Source organism: Hydra vulgaris, chromosome 13 (assembly GCF_038396675.1).
Source record: "Hydra vulgaris chromosome 13, alternate assembly HydraT2T_AEP".
NCBI classification, from domain to species: domain Eukaryota; kingdom Metazoa; phylum Cnidaria; class Hydrozoa; order Anthoathecata; family Hydridae; genus Hydra; species Hydra vulgaris.
This window is the reverse complement of record NC_088932.1, coordinates 32,045,666-32,068,981: the sequence shown is the minus strand read 5'-3', so window position 1 is coordinate 32,068,981 and position 23,316 is coordinate 32,045,666. Positions and strand designations below refer to the sequence as shown.

The following is a 23,316-nucleotide window of genomic DNA, read 5'->3' as shown; positions in this document are numbered from 1 at the left end:
ACTGTTTAAAAATATAGTTAGCAATAAAAATAAAGAACTAATGATTAAATAAGTGCTTTTAATACTTGAGTCTCACTCGCTAAAATCTTGCGAGAGCAATTTTGACTTAATAAGTAAATAAATTAAAAATATATGCTATTCTTTAAACTTTATAATATTTATATGTTCACCGTATTTTTCAACCAATACTGCCGAGCGGGTGATTTGTGTGTGTGTGTCAGTGTTTCTGTGTTTTAAAAGTATTATACCAAGCAAATAATTTACTATTATTTTACTGAATATTTAGATCAAATGTTTTTTCTAATGTCATTTTTAGATAAATTATTATAATCTATCACAGCTAGTGCACTTATAACATGTACCTTTTATAAAGATGTTTTTAATGCAATCTTTATACTGCAAATAGTAAACATTCAAAGATTAAGTCATTTTATAATGTGTTTGCAGACATCAAGCCGATGTCGTTTGCCAATGGAACATTTATTTATTTATTTTGTTTATATGTTTATATAAACAATATAAAAATATATCTGGGTAGTTGAATAATAAATTAAACGATATTGAACGGTATTGCACGTTTTTGGACATGTTTAATTAAAGCAGTTTTTGATTTTAGAAAGGGTGACCTGGTTTTCACACAAAATTTAGATGTGGTTCAATGTACAGCTAGTACAGTTTTTTCCATTAGTGAAAAGCTCCGACATTGAAATGACTTTTTGAGACAACCAAGCATTTCATTGCCAACCCGAGCTGGTGCTTTTGCTTATTGTTTGACTTTGAGGTTCTTAAATATTTGTTATCCAAGGTCACGCTCAAGGCATGTTGGAACTAAATTGCGTCCTTTACCGTCGGAACTAAATTGCATCCGTTACTGTCGAATCCAACGTCGGCCATGATATTGTTAATTAGTTTTTGCAACAACCAACTTACATTACTTTACACATGAACATTCGAATAAAGTTCTGAACGTCTTTTGAACGTTCAAAAGACGGCTTTTTGGGACCAAATGCCGGCCGGGTTGTCAACCAGGTGTCCACAATAAACTGCTTCCATTAAAATGTTACAAGATTCATTCAGGTTTTTAAGTCAGACTTTGTGATGTACAAATCCATGTTGACACCTTGATATTAGATTGCACACAGTGTTTCATAATCATATCTATAATAATTCTCTTCGTCACCAAGCACAGTATAGGTGAGAGACACCAGTTTGTATTTATAAATCTTGACTTTGTTTCCTTTTATTATAGGGTAGGTGTGACATTTGATTTGCGTTGAGATTTTAACTCTCCTTAGGAAGTCGTTAAGCTTAAAGCCGTTAAAACCGCGTGACAATTTAACATTGATATCAAAGAAATAAACTAAAATTAGATTGCAAATTACTATGACCGAATATTATGACGCAAGTAAGTTAACAAAACTAACGCTCTTACGTTTATTTATTTTTTACAATACGTTTTTCGATATTTTCATTTCCGTTCTTAACTGTAAACTTTTCTTTTATATTTTTTTTACCATCGTGCAAAACAAATTTGCTATTATGCGAAGCAGCGCGTCCTTTTAGTAGCAACCACTGCAGTGGTTTTTAGTAAAGATTGCAACTAACTTTTTATGTGCATTACGAGTTTTACTAATTTTATACAACAATATTCAAGTGTGATGGCTCAACGAATGCAGTTGTGAAACTAGCGTATTATTTTTATAACAAATTATAATATTTTCATTAAAGTATCAAATTTTTTACTTTAACTTATAAATAAAAGTGTAAAAACTTTTTTTTTTTTTTTAAATTTGTTATATTTTATAAATTATTATTTTGTTGATCTTAACATAAAAAAATGACCAGAAAATCTTTAAAAAGGATATATATGTTTTGAGAAAATGTAGCAAGGAGAAATTAAAACAAATTTAATTCAAAAAAAATGTAATATAGTACAAAAGTAATATATAATACAAAACAATATAATATAAAAAAATATAATACAACTCATAATCTGAGGTGTACATTGAATTGCATTTTTATTGAAAGAACATTCATTATATGTTCTTTCGGATAATTTTTTTCAAAAGCCTAATCAAGAGAATAGCAAATAAGTTATTTTGAAAAGGGTGCTCATTTCTTTTCATTCTTTTGAAGTTTATTTCTGATACTATTTTGATGCTATTTTGAATTTTACTATTCGGGTGATTTTTCTTATATTTGATGATTTAACGATATTTTCTTATATTTGATGATTTAAGTATTTTATTCTCGATGAAAAAGCGTTAACCAAATTAGTATATATATATATATATATATATATATATATATATATATATATATATATATATATATATATATATATATATATATATATATATATATATATATATATATATATATATATATATATATATATATATATATATATATATATATATATATCAGAGCCAAAGACACCAGGGGGGCACTGGCCCCCCACTATTTTTCTAAATGATCTTTTTTATATAAAAAATTTCTGGATTGAGAGGACTTTTTTTAGAATTCAACAATTATGCCCCGCCCTTCCCTCATATTATCATATATATATATATATATATATATATATATATATATATATATATATATATATATATATATATATATATATATATATATATATATATATATATATATATATATATATATATATATATATACATATATATATATATATATATATATATATATATATATATATATATATATATATATATATATATATATATATATATACATATATATATATATATATATATATATATATATATATATATATATACATATATATATATATATATATATATATATATATATATATATAATAGAAATTTAAATGTTTTTTTTTCTGCTTTATTAAGTTAAAGACATGGCAGAGCTATCTAAGTCATTCTTAGAGAATAAAGATCCAGTAGACGATTATATTATAAAAGAGACTTTGAACGAACCAGCTGTGTTGACCGAGTTAATGAAGTATACTATTGCTAACGTTCCGATGTCATTTATGTTATCTGATCCAGTTCAGCTTCAGCTATTTCGCATGCTCCTCAAAATGCTAAATGCCGTCAAATGTATTGAAGTAGGCTCTTTTACAGGCTACAGCGTGTTAAACTGTGCCCTTACCATACCTGAAAATGGCGTTGTGTATGCTCTTGACATAACAGATGAATACATAAGTCATGGTCGACATTTTTTTGAGAAAGCAGGAGTGAGTAAAAAAATCAAAGAATGTATAGGTCCAGCATCTGAAACTCTGCAAAGTTTTATTAATAAAGGTGAATCGTGTACTTTTGATTTTATTTATGTTGACGCAGATAAAGTTGGTTACCCGTTGTATTATAATTTGTGCATTGAACTTTTGAGATCAGGTGGAATATTAGCCTTAGATAATGCACTACTATGGGGACTAATGGTGAATCCTGCAGCAGCTTCATTGAAAGATAGGGAAAAAGTAATCGCAATGACTGAAGTAACAAAAAAAGCCAGAAACGACAGCCGGGTAGATATTTCCTTATTAAAAATTGGAGATGGAGTATGTTTGTGCCGAAAACGCTAAAGGCTAACAAATGAAACAAATACAAAAAATGTTGCAGTTTAAGCTAAACCGAGCAAACACATGACATTTAAAAAAAAAAAATCTTTTAAACGTCGTTTGCTTGCTGGCGAATTGCTAAACTTTACGATTGCCGCATTCACTTTGTACGTTGTATTAAAATAGAATTTTTTTTTTTTTAAGTTAATCTTTGCATTTTAAGACTGAAATATCTTCTTAATATTCACGTTGTTATATATTTGAACATTACGAAGTAACATCTCTTAGCACTAATACTATTTTCATGAAGTAATGATTTTATACTAAAAAAATCACAATTTTAGTTATTTTTTATATTAACATTATATAATATGTTTTGTTAATAAAAAATTTTAATAAAAATTATTTTTTGTACTTTCTAATTGAATTTATCTGAATTTAAATAACAACCTATGTGTTTTAGCGACATTTCTTGTTGTACTACTGATCAACATATACTGCTTTATATTACAACATATTGCAATATTATTGCGTTTTCAATTAAAATTGCTACAAATTGCTCAATAAATTGACAAATAAAAATGCAATAAAATTATACAAGTGTAATGTGTTTTCCAATGTAATTTAGATGCACTTAAATAAAAATAATTCCTATGCTTTTCTAAATTATCCTTGTCATTTTTTTGTTTTACATAAGTTTAATGTGTTTATAAGCAGTTGCAATAATATTGCAATAATATTGCAATAATATTGCAATAATATTGAAATAATATTGCAATAATATTGAAATAATATTGCAATAATATTGAAATAATATTGCAATAATATTGCAATATTATTGCAATATTATTGCAACTGCATAATATGGAATTATTGCAAGATAATATGGAATTATTTTTATTGGTTTTAACGACTTTGAATGATTTTAATGTACAAACTGGCGTTGTTGTACATGCTCGGAGCAAACCTGTCTGGTTGAAGAGTTTGCTAAAATTTTGTTAATGGTTTTTATTTGCGCAATGAAACGAAATTTTTTTAATAGAAAGTACGAGAGAAGAATTTTACATTCTACAGCTGAGTCTACGTCTTCTGAAGAGGACATCATTAAAAGTAGTTCTCAGTCCGACGGTAGCAATACAGATGATAATGTTAATAATGGTAGATTTACCCTTCTGAATGTTTAGTTTTTTTTAATTCAAAATCTTTTTATTATTATTTATTTAATGTTTTATACTGTTTTTATCATTTATTTTTGTTTGTTTTTTAATAAATAATAATTTATTTTTATTTTTAAGGTATTTGACAGCTTATCTCAGAATAAAATAATGCTGATTCAGCATTAGGGTTGCCAGATGTCCGGTTTTTACAAAGGAGAACACAGTAAAAAAAGTTATTTTTATAGTTTCGGCGCTGATTTCTCCTCCGTAAAAACCGGAAGTCTGGCAATCCTACTCAACATACCATCAGTGAATACAATCAGAAGGATGCATACGAGTCTCGTAAACAATTTACAAAAATTGTAGATGATTACTCAATCATAACAAATTGGTTTTTAATTGGCGAAAATGTTGATGTATTTTCATTGAACAGTATTCCGCCTACAAATCAACTAATCAAATGGTCAAATGAACTAGCATCACATAACAAAACTGCGATGGGTTTTCATTATGTAGAGTATAGATTGGGAATTTTCGGCTATGAAAGTGTTCAGCATATGATAAAACTTCACAGAGTTCAAGAAATCAAACTAGCCGTGGAACAAGAGGTAGTATGATTTAATTCTCATAAGATGTTACCTAAATCCATTGATACATTTCCTCCCCAAGATATAATAGAAAAGTTTAAAGAAGTACTGTTTGAAAAACCAGCAAATAAAGAAATTTTAGAGTATGGGATGACACCTAATACATTAGCTGAACTATGTTGTTCTCGATGGCTCTCGTCTGATCACATGTTGCGAATTTCCTGCATTTTAAATTCTTGTCAAAGTGATTCAAAAGTAATTTATTTTAATTTTGTTGGAAATATTTAACATTATATTTCAAGAATAACTAATATTCCTGAAAAATTGATATTCATTGTTAACGTTGGCAAAAACAACGAGAAGACATTCACTGGCACTATTAAAGTATTAAATGTATTTTTCAAAACTTGTTTGAAAATAGTTTATATATTTATAAATAAAAAAGTTTTGTATTTCCCTGTTAATGAGCTATGCTACTTATTTTCCATTATTTTATTCTATTTTTTAATTTTTTTATTCATGATTTACTTTCAACATCAAACTTTTTTTTAAATTTTGAAAAATGGAAGTCTGAAATTAAATTTAATTCCTTGAGCCAATACATTGTAACTTCTGGTGGAAAAGTGTGTAAAGATAATTACATACTACCAATGCAACAGAAGTGGCTTTTACAAATGCTTATCGTCTGGCAAAAGAAGGATTCAAAGTCGTGTTTATCTTTATTTTCTTTTTTTAACAGCATAGTGTGTTAATGTAAAAAATTAGCACAAACAATTAAAATTAGTTAGAACAAGGTAAATTAAAATAATTAAGTAGGACTGAATAAATTGTAGTGAAAGACTTGGATTATCTTTTTTTTTGTTTAACTTTGTGTAAATAGAAAAAAAAATTATAAAATTTCAAATGTTATTTATATACAGGGTTTGTAGCGAACCTGGAAAACATGGAAAATTGATTTATTTTGGCTAAAGTCAGGGAAAACCTGGAATAGTTAGGAAATTATTATTTTTTAGTTAGATAGTCAGGGAACTGTCAGGTAATTTTGATAGAGAAGTTAAATATTTTATAATTATGGGGTTTTCTTCTCTTGCTGATACCATACTTTTAACTCATAGGAATTAATAAGGCTTTTATTAAAATTATTTGTTTTGAAAATCCTAAAATTTATATCATATCCATTATAGTCGATGGCGTTTTTAAATGTTATTCAGTGATAAAAATAATCAGGAAAAATTGGCTGATTTAAAAAAAAAAAACAGGGAAAAGTTATGGAAAAGTCAGCGAATTTTATATGAAAAATTGTCCACGAATCCTGCTTGAATATTATTTAATGTGTATTAGGCACTCGAAAAATTGATCAAAATTGCACATCAACTCTAAAAGTCACATGTAGTCAAACACTGTGGTCAATACTTATTATTCTCACTACGACCATCAAACCGAAACTCAACATCTTTTTTTTAAAAGAATGTCAAAGGAGAGAAATTGCAGCAAAACTACAAATGGGCATAATAAAAGACACCATTTTAGATGAAATTAGAGATGAAACTGTCAGTTCCCCTACTAAGTTGCATTTAATTCAGAAAAAAGAGTAAACCTTGAAAAGGCATTTAACATCAATTTAGTTCAACGTCATGCAAATTAGCAAGACAGTGTTGCAGCTTGGTTGAAAGAACGGATAACGAAGGAAAACAATCCTATATTACATTACTAACTACAGGAAGAACCTGATTCATTCCATCAGTTTGATGACACAGACTTTATTATAATTATGCAAACTGAACACCAAAAAAATATGTTTCAACGATTTGGACATCCTGGTGTTTGTATAGATTCCACTTATGGTACAAATGGCTATGGCCTTTTGCTGATAACCATGTTTGTGGTTGATGAATTAGGTGAGGGTCAACCTGCTGGGTGGTGTTTAGCGACTACTGATTCATTTTATTTTATGAAAGTTTTTTTTTGTAAACTAAAAGAAAATTTTGATAATATTTCTCCAATTTGGATAATGACAGACATGGCTGCTCAATATTATGAAGCATTTTGTGATTCTTGCTCTCCTCGCAAATTTTGGTGTACTTGGCATGTCGATAGAGCTTGGAGAGATGAATTCCATAAAAAGATAAAAAATATCGAAGTGGAATCAGATGTTTATAAAAGACTAAAATTTATTTTACAATTATGTGATCGTAAACTTCTGGACGATTATCTATACTCTTTAATGCTTTACTTGAAATTTTTTGCTGTAACACAATTATTTGCTAAATACTTTCAAAAATACTGGGTATGCGAAAAGCATTTTCGGGCATTTTGTTACAGATTCAGACACGGCATTAATACTAATATGTATCTCGAGTCATTTCACAAAACCTTTAGATATTTTTATCTCAACGGAAAACATTATAAAAGAGTTGATAACTGCTTGTTTGAATTATTAAAATTCAATGGAGATAAAATGTATGAGAGACTAATACAATTAACAAAAGGGAAAAATAGTGACAAATTAAATTTAATACATTCAAGGCATGTTGCAAGTTTACATTTACCTTCAAGTTGTGTATCTGCGAAAAATGGAAAATGGTTGGTACAGTGTGAAGATAATAATGACAAATATGAAGTTATAAAACATCAAAGTATGTGTAATATAATTGGTTGTCTTACAAAGTGTACTGAATGCCAAGTGTTGTCTTACAAAGTGTACTGAATGCCAAGTATTCCAATTTATACCATTGTACCTCAGGGTGTCCCAAAAAACAACATTTTTGAAAATAATCTGCTCTCACCCCCTAAATGTGTTCTATCTCATACGAGAACACTAGGTTAAAATTTTTTTGAATAAAAAATATTTTAAGAGGTCCCTTAAGAGTCTTTAATATTTAATGGGTCCCTAACATTTTCATTAAAAAAATTTTTCAAAAATATGTCAACCTGGTACTCAAATGAAGCAAAATTATATAAAAATTTCAAAAATAATATTCATTTTAAAAAAATTTTAAACAAAATTATCATAAAAATTGCATTTTTTTTATTTTTTGTTAAAAAACGTAATTTTTAATGTAGTAAAACCATAAATAACAAGTAATTTTTGAAGAATTATTTTTGAAATTTTTATATAATTTCGCTTTATATGAGTACCAGGCTGACATATTTTTAAAAAACTTTTTTTTGAAAATATTAGTGACCCATTAAATATTCGAGGGTCTTGAGAGACCTCTTAAAAATTTTTATATGCAAAAAAATTTTAAACCTAGAGTTTCTTTATTAGATAGAACACATTTAGGGGGGGGGGGGGGGGCCAAAGCATATTATTTTCAACAATGTTGATTTTTGGGATACCCTATTGTACCTGTATGAATTTTTTAACAAAAAATATATCATGCAAACATATTAATATAGTTCATCTCCAAGCAAGTAAAAATCAATTAAAAGAAAATACACTTGTCAGTTTACCCCTTGTCATTTTAAATGATCTGGAAAGCAAAATTATCGAAGGATGTGATGTTTGTGGTGATATTCATACTTCAAGAAGTAACATTATAAAAAATTTGATGGAACTTGTCAACTTAGTATCTTTAAGTACAATATCAGAAGAGAAAGCTTTAACAAATTTAAATAAAAATATTTTAGTGAAAACAAAGTTGGACAAATTTATTTTAAAGGAAAATATACCATCAAAAAAAAAATTAACTAAACATAGTTTTATTCAACGAAAAAGAGAAAAAAAGTTTCTTCTATCAGATTAGCTAAACCTTCTGGTGATGAAATTAAAGAACTGTTTGATTTTTCAAAGTGGCAGTCGAAAGAAAAAGGTACTTTACTTTTATTTTTAATTTAATATATGAAAGATAAAAGTATATGAAATAGGCTAAATTTATTTAGTTGTAAAAATTTTAGAAATTTTAATTTTAGAAAATGAATCTAACATTTATTTAGTTGTAGCCCAGTAAAAATGTATTTTGGAAAATGAATCTAACAAATGTACCGTAGAAAAGTCATCAGCAAGCATAGAATAAAAGTTGTTACTGCCTGGTAACTTAATTTGTTTATTGTTGACATGGGTGCATAGTATAATTTTTAATAGTTATCAGTAAATATTTATTGTAAACTACACAGTTATCACCAGTCATTGCCATTTTATCCGTAAAATAAACGATGAGAAAAAAATCTAGTATCTGTAATGAACACCTATATTGGCTTTATGTATGACAAAATTTCGACTATAAACCAAAAATGATCATGTATGATTAATTGGAACAAAACAGTTAGAAAAAGATAAATAAAATTGGCATAACAAGTAACATTTAATTTTTCTCTTTTTGAGGTTTACAAATAGGTGAGCTAAACGTACTAACCTTTAAAATTGAAACATTGAACAGGGGTGGGTTAGGAGAGGTGCCAAATACTGGAAAAAAATTTCTTCAAATACCTGTTGAACATTTTCACATTTCCTGCCCCACCCTTATTTATTAAGGACATAAATAGGCTTTAGTCCATTGTAAAGAGCAACTATCCATTTATACTATAAAACCTTCTATACAACTTTTTATTAAACGTTTTATAGCATAACTTTCATTTCTACTTTAAAACAAGATAGATAACTTATGAAATAACGAGTGTGAAATTTATATTTATATGAGACACGGTAAAAAACCATTGACCACTGGGTTGTTTACTCTATTTATATCCCTAAGCCATCAGTCCCAAAGTTCAAGCAGAATTATATTATGGTGAATTGCCAAAAAAAAGGTGCAACATTAGATAAAACTTGGTCTTGTGTTGGCAACTGTGTTAACAATTAAGCATTTTCATAATTTTTACAAAGAACAGTTTTATCCTTTTTTGGCTATACTAACCCAGTTGTACATCAAGTTTTAACAGACAATAAACTGCAGACTGATGGAAAGCTTCTTCATGCCGAAGTAATCAAACATGACATAAATGTTTTATATGACCTAGTTAATCCAGACACATTCAAAATACTTAAGCGAAATGGTAAATATTAAAATTTTGTTTTTTCATTATTTAAAAGTTATATTAAAAAAAATTAGGCCAAAATAATTAAATATTATTTCCTCAGATAATTATTTTTTTATCATTGGCATTTGTCCACATGCTAATGATAATGTAAAATTACATGCCACATGTAACCTTACCTTTTCCAAAAATCACTCGACCTACTAGCTCTTTGGTTGACTTTAAATCTTTTTAGTTTTAATTGAGCTGTTTCATTTTCTGATCTAAGTGTCTAAGTGTTAATAGATATTATAATTTGATTCATAAATACTCCAATAGTGACTTGCTTGCCCTGGTATTATACTTGTGCAATTCACCTATTTATTTCAAAATCAGGTTCCTATCTGACTATTAAAATGCTTCCGCTTTAATCCTCTTCACTCAATCACCTTTCTTTTTGTTCTTTATGCCTCATCAAATTATGGAGAACACTCTAACCCCTCAAACTATAGTTCAATCAGTCTCTCTATTATTAATATATTCTTTAAATCTTTAATTAATTCATGTAATTAAATTATCAATTCAACCATTATTATAGATTTTTTTTGCAGTTCTAAATCTTAAGCGAAGTTGGAGTTGTCCGATTTGGAAAAAACCCCAGTTTCAAGACATGATTGAGTGTGAAGATTGTTTGACTTGGTACCACTGGTAATTTGGAAGGCATAAAATAAAATATTAAAATAGAATAGAAAAATTAATTAATTGTATTGTTTTTTTAGATTACTGCAACACATTTTCACATTGGTCCCTAGGGCCCAATACGTTGGACCGTATTAAAGTAGGAGCTAAAGTATTCAGCTCTCCAATCCGTCACCTTTTTTTTTGCAATTGTATCAGCTAATAAGAAAAAACAACCTATAGATTGTGCCTTTTTGTTACATGCCTCTTAAAATTTTGCGTACCCTGGATCCTAAAGGTACCCCCCACCCAGGTATAGCCCATCTCTCATTAAACATTTTTAGGTGAACGCCACATTAGGCCCTCCAATATTTACAGACCCGCACCTAAATAAATAAATATATATATATTTATATATATATATATATATATATATATATATATATATATATATATATATATATATATATATATATATATATATATACATATATATATATATATATATATATATATATATATATATATATATATATATATATATATATATATATATATATATATATATATATATATATATATATATATATATATATATATATATATATATATATATATGAGAGAGATAGAGAATACTATTTTGATGTAAAAATTTTACGAATTTTCTTTTCTTTTTAGGAAGTGTATTTCTCAGACAAAGTTATTACAGATAAATGCTGAATTTGTAGTAAACGTGATGCCAAAAAGTTTGATAAGAAAGCAATTTCAAAAAAATAATAATAAAACAAAAGTCTCATAAAATATAATGCATTTTTCATAATCATACACAGTGGCAGGGATTGCTTACAGTATTTTTTGACGCCCTAGACAAAAACTAAAAAGAGGTCGGCAACCTCTCTGAAATTTTACACCTTTTTATGCTTAGTGTCAGAATTTTTCACATCACTAGAATCTAGTTGCAATACTTTTATCGTGACGTGAAAAATTGAAATATTAGTAAGATTAAAACAATGCTATATTTGATCGTCATTTATTTAAGTCAAAAAACATTTTAAGTCTCATTTTATTTTAAGATATTTTTATTTTCCTGTGAATTTTTCACTATTCCTGTGAATTTTTCACTATTCCTGTGAATTTTTCACTATTTTCATTTTCAAGTATTCATGTGAATTTTTCACTAATCCTGTGAATTTTTCACTATTCCTGTGAATTTTTCAACTATTCCTGTGAATTTTTCACTATTCCTGTGAATTTTTCACTATTCCTGTGAATTTTTTACTATTCCTGTGAATTTTTCACTATTCCTGTGAATTTTTCACTATTCCTGTGAATTTTTCACTATTCCTGTGAATTTTTCACTCAGTGTTTTTACACATAAAAATTATGAGGGAGTTTCCACCTTAAGAGACAAATATTGTCAGTGAAAAAAAAGTTCAGCAATACTTGCAATACTTCTTTCAAATGTCTTGAAATGTCATGATTTTTTTTTATTTAATGTTTTTTAGATCACTGATAAAAAAAAACCTTAAAAAATGAAAAAAAGGTTTAGAATGAACCAACCAACCCCTTCGTTTTTATTACAAAATTATATTTATATTATAGTCTTTTAATTAACCCAGCTAGCACACTTACATTGGGCTAATTCATGTGAAACCATCAAGAAAATCTTGTCAGCTGTTCTTTCCGATGCAAAACGAACGTCGATCCAATGTCATTTGTTTTATGATAAAATTAATACCGACGGAACTTAAAATAGCTTGCACGTCCAACGTATGTACAAAAAATTCACAAAAAGTTGATTGTTTTTATGTATATAAGCAGCCATGGCGCAGTGGTCAGAGCATTGGGCTCGTAACTCAAGGGGTTGAGAGTTCGATCCCACTCGAAGCACTTAAAACGTTATCGGTAAAGTTGGAAACGGAGAGCCAATTTATTAAATGCCTATCTCCATGTGGCGGTGTTCTGTGACAAGACTATTAGGACTTCTTAGAGCACCTTAAAAAAAACTAAAAATAAATTCAATGTTGAATCAACGTAAATACAACGTTGTTTAAAAGTATAATACAACGTTGCATAAATATAGAAAAAATAACTTTGTCGACTATTAATAAAAGTTTTGCCAACGCTGTTTTGTTGTTGGCGACGTCACATTTGAGGGTGATAAGCATCTTGGAGATTCAATAAAAATTTCAAAGCAATCAATTACGCATGTTAGTCAGGGAAACTTTGCTTTAAAAATAGGTGGTATTGATTTTTATAAATATCAGTTCAGTATTGCATTTTTATGAGAAAATTTAGATTTAAATACATAACATCAACCCACATCAACTTCCAAAAATAATCAATTGATGTCGTCTTACTAATGTCACATATATTATATATTACTTACATATATATTACTTACTAATGTCACATATATTATATATTACTTACATATATATTACTTACTAATGTCACATATATTATATATTACTTACATATATATTACTTACTAATGTCACATATATTATATATTACTTATATATATATTACTTACTAATGTCACATATATTATATATTACTTACATATATATTACTAATGTCACATATATTATATATTACTTACATATATATTACTTACTAATGTCACATATATTATATATTACTTACATATATATTACTAATGTCACATATATTATATATTACTTACATATATATTACTTACTAATGTCACATATATTATATATTACTTACATATATATTACTAATGTCACATATATTATATATTACTTACATATATATTACTTACTAATGTCACATATATTATATATTACTTACATATATATTACTAATGTCACATATATTATATATTACTTACATATATATTACTTACTAATGTCGCATATATTATATATTAATTACATATATATTACTTACTAATGTCACATATATTATATATTACTTACATATATATTACTTACTAATGTCACATATATTATATATTACTTACATATATATTACTTACTAATGTCACATATATTATATATTACTTACATATATATTACTTACTAATGTCACATATATTATATATTACTTACATATATATTACTTACTAATGTCACATATATTATATATTACTTACATATATATTACTTACTAATGTCACATATATTATATATTACTTACATATATATTACTAATGTCACATATTATATATTACTTACATATATATTACTTACTAATGTCACATATATTATATATTAATTACATATATATTACTTACTAATGTCACATATATTATATATTACTTACATATATATTACTTACTAATGTCACATATATTATATATTACTTACATATATATTACTTACTAATGTCACATATATTATATATTAATTACATATATATTACTTACTAATGTCACATATTATATATTACTTACATATATATTACTTACTAATGTCACATATATTATATATTACTTACATATATATTACTTACTAATGTCACATATATGAGCAAGCATTGTAAAAGTAATGTTTTAGTTTTATCAAATTCAACAATATTTGATAATTCAAGGCTAATTTGTTGCAATAATTATTTTGATTTTCGCATAAATAACCAATCATCTCTAACAAAATTTCATATTTCAAGCCTGTTAGCATAATGCATTTTTTAGGGGTTTTTTTTAATCGCCTTCATTGTGAATGCATCATGTATGTTCTTGTGTTCAGAATTTAATTAAAGTCTTTCACATTCTGCTCAAAAAACTATCTATTTCCTTATATAAGCTCTCTTTCTGACAAAGTAATTGGAGTTTGTAATGATACTATGGGTGGTACACCTAAAAGAGAAATCATCTTGAAGGTCACCAACTGGAGGAGTTAACAAGCTCAGTATGCATACAAAATCTATTGATTCATCTTCCGACTCTCTCTTTGCATTGAAATTAGGTTTTATTCAAATGTTTTTGTTGAAGCTAAAAATAAAAATAAATAGGTAAAAAAGTTGTTGTTTGATGTATTTCTAAAAACATTATAGATTTATTTAACTTAAATTTATTAAAAAAATGGAACTGTAAAATATTACTAGTGATATAAATATTAATAAGTACTATGTGATACTGTTACATAAATAATTTTGATGTAACAAAAATTTTAAATTAGTATATTAAATAAAATTTTATTAAACACAGTTACTGTGTTGTATTATGACATAATACAACATAATAAATAATTCTTACTAAATATATTTTACGTTGTTTTATATTGTAGCCATATATAGGATATAATGTGACTGTCTGAATTGTCTATAATGTGACTGACTGATTTAGGATATAATGTGATATCTTAATTATGACATCAATATAAAGTAGGTTATATATTTTTATACAACTTCTATTTTGTCTTTTATATAAATTTTATATAGATTTTGTCAATTGTTTACTTTAATTAATTATTTAATAGGCCAAAAAACTAACTATATAGTCTGTGTTATGAAAAACATATAATTTTTTTTTAATCAATGTAATAATTATAATCACTATTTTTCATTAACATACCTTGTTTAGCTAACTTTTTTTGCCTTCGTTTATATCTGTCAAACCCTGTATATTTAAAAGACGATGTTTGCATCTTAAATTTGTATTTGTGGCGGAAAACTGATGGAATAAAATCGGGATAATTGATAATATTACTTTTTTTTACCTATAAATATTATATTTAAAACTTTAGAGTAAAATAGAACAACAATGTGTATTTATAATTCTAATGAATTATAAAACTTACCAGGCAAAAAGTATTCTGAACAGGCATATTGATACCGTGTTTTGGGAGACCATAATTTTGATCTGATGACTACTCCATTTTTATCAACATGTGCACGATTTATTGCCTTTAACCACAGTTTTCTTCTGCTATCTTCAGTTGGAAGAATGTAAAATCTTAATTTTGGTTGACTTCGAGAATGGTACAAGAAAACACACTCTAACTTTGAGGCATTATTATTTACTTGTTCCTAATCCGATCAATTATTTGTTTTCCCTAACATATAATGGTAGACTTTTTTTCAAAAATTGTGATGTGACCTTCAACCCCAAGAATAGGAGTAATTCTAATAAAACTATGTAATAAAATATTGAAAAATTATGATTAAATTATTTTTTACATAGCTCATTTTTTTAAATGATTTATAATATATCTGCATATATAACGCATATATGCAGATATATCAAAAAAACATTTAATTTGTTTATTTTCTGTTATCAACAAACATGAAACATTTTTTATTGGTTATGATGCAAAATTAAATGCTCTGGAAATCTTACTTGCTGATCAAATATTGCCACATAACATGTCTAAGCCACTAACTATTAAATCATTTATACATTAAAAAGGCCATGACTTTAAAAACTTTATTTTATACTTAGCAGTTCCATATTTTCTGCCATATTTGAATCCTGACTGCATGATGATGATCTATTCTCTAGTAATTGGCATGCGCAAGCAGTGAAATATGTTAAGATAAAGTATCAGTTATTAGTCAGCTGTTTAATTTTTATCAAAAATCATCGTCTGAGTTGCTTCCTTTATATATGAATACTATCAATGTTCATCTATTTGGTCATGTTAGCGATATTATTAAAATGCATGGAAGTGTGAAAAATTACTCAATGTTTTGTTTTAAGGCTTGGCTTAGTAATTATAAAAAAAATGATAAAAGGAACAATGGTCACCCACAGCAGATTGTGCAAAAATTTCTTGACCTCAAAACAGCTTCTTGTTTTTTGCAAACAACAAATCATCATAAAAAATCTGAAATTTGTGAAGCATTAAATATTGGCATTAGTGAACAGGAAGACTTGCAATTGCTAAATCCTGGCAAATTATTGAAACATGGTATTGTTTATCATTCAAAAAATTATGGCAAACATAACAGCTACACTTGTCAATTTGGACATAATAAGTTTGGCATCATATTTTTTTTTTGTTTAGTTGACAATATTATACATGTTCAGTTACAACTATTAAATGTGGAATGCAAGTTAGTATCTACTATTGGTGATATGATTGGAAATGTGAAAATTAACATTGATGATGACTTATTTTTTATTGTTGAACAAGCACAAAGTATTGTTATTCCAGCTGACAATCTAGTTTGCAAATGCATATTAATTAAAAGTAAACTACTCACAAAATAAGTAATAACTTTAACACCATTGAAAGGACTTTTTGAATATGCTTAGAGTGGCTAAATGTAAATTTTGTAATAAATAAACATATAGATAAACCATGCATGTGTGTTTTTTTATACAAGCATTTTATACAAATTTACAAATTAATTTTATAAAAATTTAAATAATATTTTACATAAAAATTTTACATATTTTACATAAAAATTTACATAATATTTTAATAATAATTTACAATATTTACAAATTAATTTTATAAATATTATACAAGCATGATTGTATCGTTTTTAATTTTTTTTATAGGTTTATATTATTAAATAATGGCTTATCTTGGTAGAAATAGAACCAAGAAATTGGATTTTGTAGACACTCAAAAGCTTTCTTCAACATTTGTTCTTTTATGCCTACAACAGGCCTTATTACGAGATTTCGCAGCGTAGCGAAAACGCGTAACGCATTTCTATGTAACTCAGCAACTTACTTCTAACAATGCAAACATTGTTAGAAGTTATATTGCGTCACTAGCGTCTTCTCAAGTACCGCATTGTAATTAAAGTTATTTTATAAAATAACTTTAACGAAAAAATTTATTAACAGTTAATAAAATAACCAAAAACCAACTGTAAAATTATAAGAAAATAAACAAACATTACTTTACGTTTCATGAAAAAAACATTTTTTTCAAAATAAAATTTAGTTCATATAACAAGTAACTTTTGTAATAAAAATATGTGACAAATGACAAGTATGATATTATATTAATTCTATTAAAAATTTACTATTCTGTGTAAATACAACTTTTAATTGTCCTTGTATTTTTTTATAGATTCAAACAATATGGCACCAGTCTCAGAACATATAGGCCTAAATGGACCTAAATACAAATCGACTCCTAAATTAAAGGTGCTGAAAAAAAATGAGTTAACGAAGACCATTCTTCAGGTAATTTTAACAATATTATTATAGTATCGTTGATGTACTTTCTTGAATATATTTTTATTATCCGTTTCATTTATAGAATCAGACTCCTTTGCATCAGTTTCAATCTGTCAAAAAGGATCGTCTAAAAAAATTGAAGTAGAAATTATGGCTATGGAAAAGCGCAAGATTGACAAGCTTGATGACAATGTTGATAATGATGCTCCCAAAACCAAACACTGTGGTACACCAAAGTTGAGTAATCTGTCTTGTTTAGAAGGTTAGTTAAAATACTGTATTTGCATAAGCTCTACTATATTTTACTTGTACATAGAAGTACTCTATTGTTTTTAACATGAGCACTTTTGGTTGAACAAAAGAAACTTCTTGTTGAACAAAGGAAGACCAACAAACATCTAACTGAAATTTTACGCCCAATAGAAAATGAATCTATTAATGATAATGTAAGTCCAATTTAACTTTTGTAATTTAGGTGGAAAAAGCTCATCCAATGAGTTCAGCACTAGCTAGTATTGACCGAATTAAAGAAAGGAAGTATTGATTGCCTAAGGAAAGGGTGGCACATTAGGGTGTTGACTTAATGGTAAATTGGTATCTCCAGTTTCCAATGAAATAACAGATAAATTTTGGTTTGAAAGTAACTGAAAAGTCATTGGTTTTTCTGCAATTCATTTTTATTTAAAAACATTATTTATGAAATCTCTATGAAATTCTGGTTCTTTTGATATACTTTTGAAGAAAATTCACTGATATATGGGAGCCAGTGTGTAATCAAGGGTCATGGTGGGTAACCATTTTCAAAAATTAAATAAAATCAACGACTTTCAAACCAAAGTTCATCTGTTTTTTATATTGGAAACTGAAGATACCAAAAAGTCAACACCCTAGTGACACATTTACATACATTAAGTAGCTTAATTTGACCGTGCATTGAAATATGTTTACTAAACCAGATTGTCTACTAAATCCGAACTCATCTGTATTATATTTTTTAGACCGTTTATCCTGGTTTTGTTGCCGATTTCAAATTAAATGACATTCAAAAAACCGTGTAGCTTATGAAGAAAATTTATTTTATTGCGATTTGGAAAGGAGTTTGTGAACCAGATGGACCAACTGCACGCATTCATATGGACAAAGAAGAAGTGCAGGAAGTTAAAGGTGCACTAGAAAAAGTTTTCAAGACTTACAACTGGCGTGTTTTGTAGAGCGAGTATTAATAAATTTTTTGAGACAATAAAAGTAGAAAAAAATAGTTTGGTAAAGACTAAACAAATTAGTGACGTTTTTATTGTGGTGTGGGGTCATGAGCGATTTTAGCTATTTTGTGTTTACAATATGTTTTGTGTTATTTTGTGCATGTTATGTTTCTGAGTTAAACAAATACACAATCTATTTTATTCTAAATTTTGTTGTCGTTTTGATTTTTTAGAGTTAGCATTTAATATGAATTGAAAGTGTACATCAATGTTAAACTTTCAGCGCCGCTGCTGGACGCGCTGATGTTAAACGTGCTACTGCTGAACGCACTGCTCGTAGATGCTTTTTGCTTAACGCACTACTTCTAGACCTGTTGCCGCTGCTGATTGACGCTCTGCGGCTGGATATATTGTCTACATACTCCAGGAATGTACTTGTGCTCATTTATAATGCTATTTTAAACATTGTTCAGGTGATCCAGGGTAGTTGCTCTGCACACCCTGTCTTACATTGCATATTATACTTTGTTGCTGTAGAACTAGGGTGTGCAGCTGCCGTATTTGACACTAAATTCTGTTGTCTGATTGGTTCAAAAAGTTAATTATTGCAATATTGACAATAAAATTGCAATAAAAAAAATTAATTTGACATGCACCAAGGTGCATGTCAAATTAATTTTAGTATAATATTGCAGTATATTGCCAATATTGCAATATACTGCAATATTATTGCCAATCCATTGCAAGCAAATGGCAATTTTAACCAATTGTAATTGCAATATTATTGCAATTAAAAAAAAACATCGATTTTTTTTTTTTTTTTTTTAAACATCTTCGCTTCCAACAAGGCTGCAAGCAGCCACTAATTAAAGTTGGAAGTTACTGAAAGAGAAAAGATGAAGATTGTAGAGCAAGATAACGAATAACGGACGACTTAAAGGATTGAAAACTATATGAATCAGGAAAACAAGATGAAGGAAACGAATTCCAAAGAGCTGATGTTCGAGGAAAAAAACTAGACGAATAAGCGTTTTTGGAGCACTTAGGAACAGTCACAGAAAAAGGATGACACTTAATTGAATGACGAGTAACACGAGAATGAATTTTAGTAGATGGCACAAGAGACGCTAGCTCTTTAGAGCAGTGCCCATTATAGTATTTGTAGAAAAGTGAAAGAAAAGCAACAATACGACGATGTGATAATGGTTGGAGGTTGGCTGCAAGAGCAGGTCCAACTAAGTTTACAATGCGTTTTTGCACCTTGTCTAAAAGAAAATGGGCATCATAAGAAGAACCGCCCTAGTTATAGCAACAGTATTCCATACAAGGCCGGATTTGAGATTTATAGATATAGAGAATAGAATCCTAAGTAAGAAAGTGACGTGCACGATAAAGAGATGCAGCATTAGCAGATGCTAATTTTGCAACTGATTTGATATATGGTTTCCAAGAAAGATTCGAAGTAAGAGTTAATTCTAAAAGATGAAGAGTAGATGACTCATCGAGTACATCATCATTCATAAATAAAAGAAGATCTAAGTTATTGCGATAACGATTGGCTAAAAAAAATTGAGTTTTATCTATATTGAAGTTCACCAGCCACTGTGAGCCCCATGATGTAGCAGAAGTGAGATTCTTTTCAAGCTCAAATGCCCCCTCCAAGCAATCAGAGGGTGTTGGTTTCTTATCACGACAAGAATAAATGGTAGTATCATCAGCAACCAATTCCACCTTAGATGTGAGAACGTCTGGAAGATCGTTGATGTAAATTAAAAAGAGTATAGGGCCAAGGATAGAACCTTGAGGAACCCCTGAAGTTACAGAATAAGAAGAAGCTGTCCATTGAGGATAACTTTTATGCTACGATTGGAAAGAAAAAATTCAATAATCTTAAAGATGTTGCCAGATACACCATAAGAAGAAAGCTTATGGAGAAGACCATCATGCCAAACTTTATCAGAAGCATTTGAAATGTCAAGAGCGATGACCTTAACCTCTCCACCTTTATCTAATGCACAATAAAACCTATCAGTTATTACTGCTAGCAAACCAGCTGTAGAACGAGAAGATCGAAATTCATATTGATGGTCAGAAAGTAAGTTATTAGATTCAAGATGAGAAATTAAGTGTTTGATAATTAAAGATTCAAAAACCTTGCTTATGATAGGAAGACTAATGGGACGGTAGTTAGACGAATCAGATCGTTCTCCAGAATTTTTGAAGATAGGGATAACGGATGCTGCTTTCCAGCAGGCTGGAAAACAAGACTCTGATAAGCACTTGTTAAATAGTTTTGAGATTATAGACGACAGTTCCGGAGAACACTTCTGCAAGACAATAACAGGTATGTTGTCCGGGCCACAAGCTGTAGAAGAGTCTAGGTAGGAAATCACTTTAGATACAGATGCTGGAGTGATACGAATGACAAGCAATAGATCAACTTGTTTGTTGGCAATATCAGTTAGAAGGCAACTAGTGAAATCAAGAGATGATATTGATGAAAAGTTTTTAGCAAACAATTCAGCTATGTTTATAGGTGAGGTGACAAAGTCTGAACCATACAAGAAAGGTGGAATTACAGATTTGCCCTTATTGTTGATACTATTAAAGATTCTCCAGAAATCACGAGAGCCTAATTTTTGAGATGAGATACGAGATTTCATGACCTGAGAATAGCGGGCTTTGGCGTTAGAAAAAACCTTTTTACAATGGTTTCTATAAACAGACGCATGTTTTCTGGAGAATTGTTTTGCTGATAAATATAAAAGTAACGGTTTCGATTGGCAATCGCAGCAGCACAGTGTGAGGAAAACCATGGAGGAGAGTGAGACTTGACCTGGAATCGTTGAGAGGGAACAAAAAATTCCATAACAGCCTAAATCCACAGAGTTATGTAAGATGCGCATTTGTCGACAGGAAGACTAAAGATTTCTACTTAAGGACCATCACGAAGAAAATCACGGAAAGAATCCCAGTCAGCTTTACTGTAGTTGTAAAAGGTACAATAATAGGGGGATTCAGGTGATGAAGAAGAATGAGATATTAGTTTTAGAGAGATCAAACTGTGATCAGAAGCACCTAAGGGTGTATGTGGAGAAACTGAGCAATGACTAGGATCAGAAACAAGACATAAGTCGAGTAGAGAAGGTAAGTGATTTGGGTTGTCAGGAAAGCGAGTTGGAAAGTTGACTATTTGAGTTAGGGATTGTGAAAGGCAAAAGTTGTGAGCTTTTTGCAGAGTCACTGACACTAAAGCCAAGCTATTCAGAGTGGTGAGCATTAAAGTCACCGACAACAACTATATTAGCTGATGGATAAAGAGAGAGGGCTTGGTCAATATGATCAGAAATAACGTCAAAAAGAGTGCAATCTTGAGATGAAGCAGAGCAATATAGAACAAAGAGAAAGGCAATAGAGTGAAGTGGTTCTAAACGAAAGCACATGAATGAATAGTCTGTGGATTCAAACCTAGTTTCACGACAAATGGGTGAATTCTTACGAATGTAAATGCCGAGGCCAAGCATGTGACTATTGGGGTCTTTACGAATTAGAGGAAGATAACCATCAACACTAAGATCACAAGATGAGACAGCCAAACTCAAATTATTCTTACAAAGAGCAAGTAGGTCTGATGATTTTTGTGTTTTACAGTTTTTGGTACTTTATTCATTTTAAAATTAGATTGAAGAACTTTACTTAAAGCATAGATAGTACTCAGAACACTGTTTAAAAGCCCAAGCAATTGCCTGATTACTACTAATAAACCCTAAGCCGTAAGAAAGGGCTCCAAATGTGGCCTTGGCAATGCACACCAAAAGTATAAACAACAACACCATCCATGCGCAACACGGCACTGTTTATACTTTGATATTTTTCAGCTGTTGATGGAATCAACCTCTCTGAGAGCTACCACAGAGTTTGGGAAATCTGACTACCAGCCGGCCTCAGAACCATAAAACTGAGTTTTAGAGCTGTACCCTCATTTTGAGATAATAGAATGAGTTGCCTAGTTATAAAAATAGAGACACAAGCAAAACCCATGCATTGAGTCAAGAAAATTCAGTATTCAACATTCAAAACT

General features: G+C 28.5%; 2 protein-coding genes across 2 annotated transcripts; both read left to right on the top strand.

Moving 5' to 3' along the window:
* Window positions 1-2,877: 2,877 nt before the first annotated feature.
* On the top strand, window positions 2,878-3,793 carry LOC100211488 (probable caffeoyl-CoA O-methyltransferase 2). Its single transcript, XM_065815247.1, has one exon. The coding sequence runs from the start codon at window positions 2,888-2,890 to the stop codon at window positions 3,572-3,574; it is 687 nt and encodes a 228-aa protein (XP_065671319.1). The 5' UTR covers window positions 2,878-2,887; the 3' UTR covers window positions 3,575-3,793.
* Window positions 3,794-5,006: 1,213 nt separating this feature from the next.
* Window positions 5,007-19,443, top strand: LOC136089275 (uncharacterized). The gene is made up of 5 exons (XM_065815140.1): window positions 5,007-9,106; window positions 9,231-9,326; window positions 17,924-18,039; window positions 18,116-18,295; window positions 19,032-19,443. Exon 1 carries the CDS (start codon window positions 7,066-7,068, stop codon window positions 7,999-8,001), a length of 936 nt encoding a protein of 311 aa, XP_065671212.1. The 5' UTR covers window positions 5,007-7,065; the 3' UTR covers window positions 8,002-9,106; window positions 9,231-9,326; window positions 17,924-18,039; window positions 18,116-18,295; window positions 19,032-19,443.
* Window positions 19,444-23,316: the final 3,873 nt, after the last annotated feature.

Coding starts and splice junctions, on each gene's coding strand:
- LOC100211488 (XM_065815247.1), top strand. CDS start 2,888: ATGGCAGAGCTATCTAAGTCATTCTTAGAGAATAAAGATCCAGTAGAC.
- LOC136089275 (XM_065815140.1), top strand. CDS start 7,066: ATGCAAACTGAACACCAAAAAAATATGTTTCAACGATTTGGACATCCT.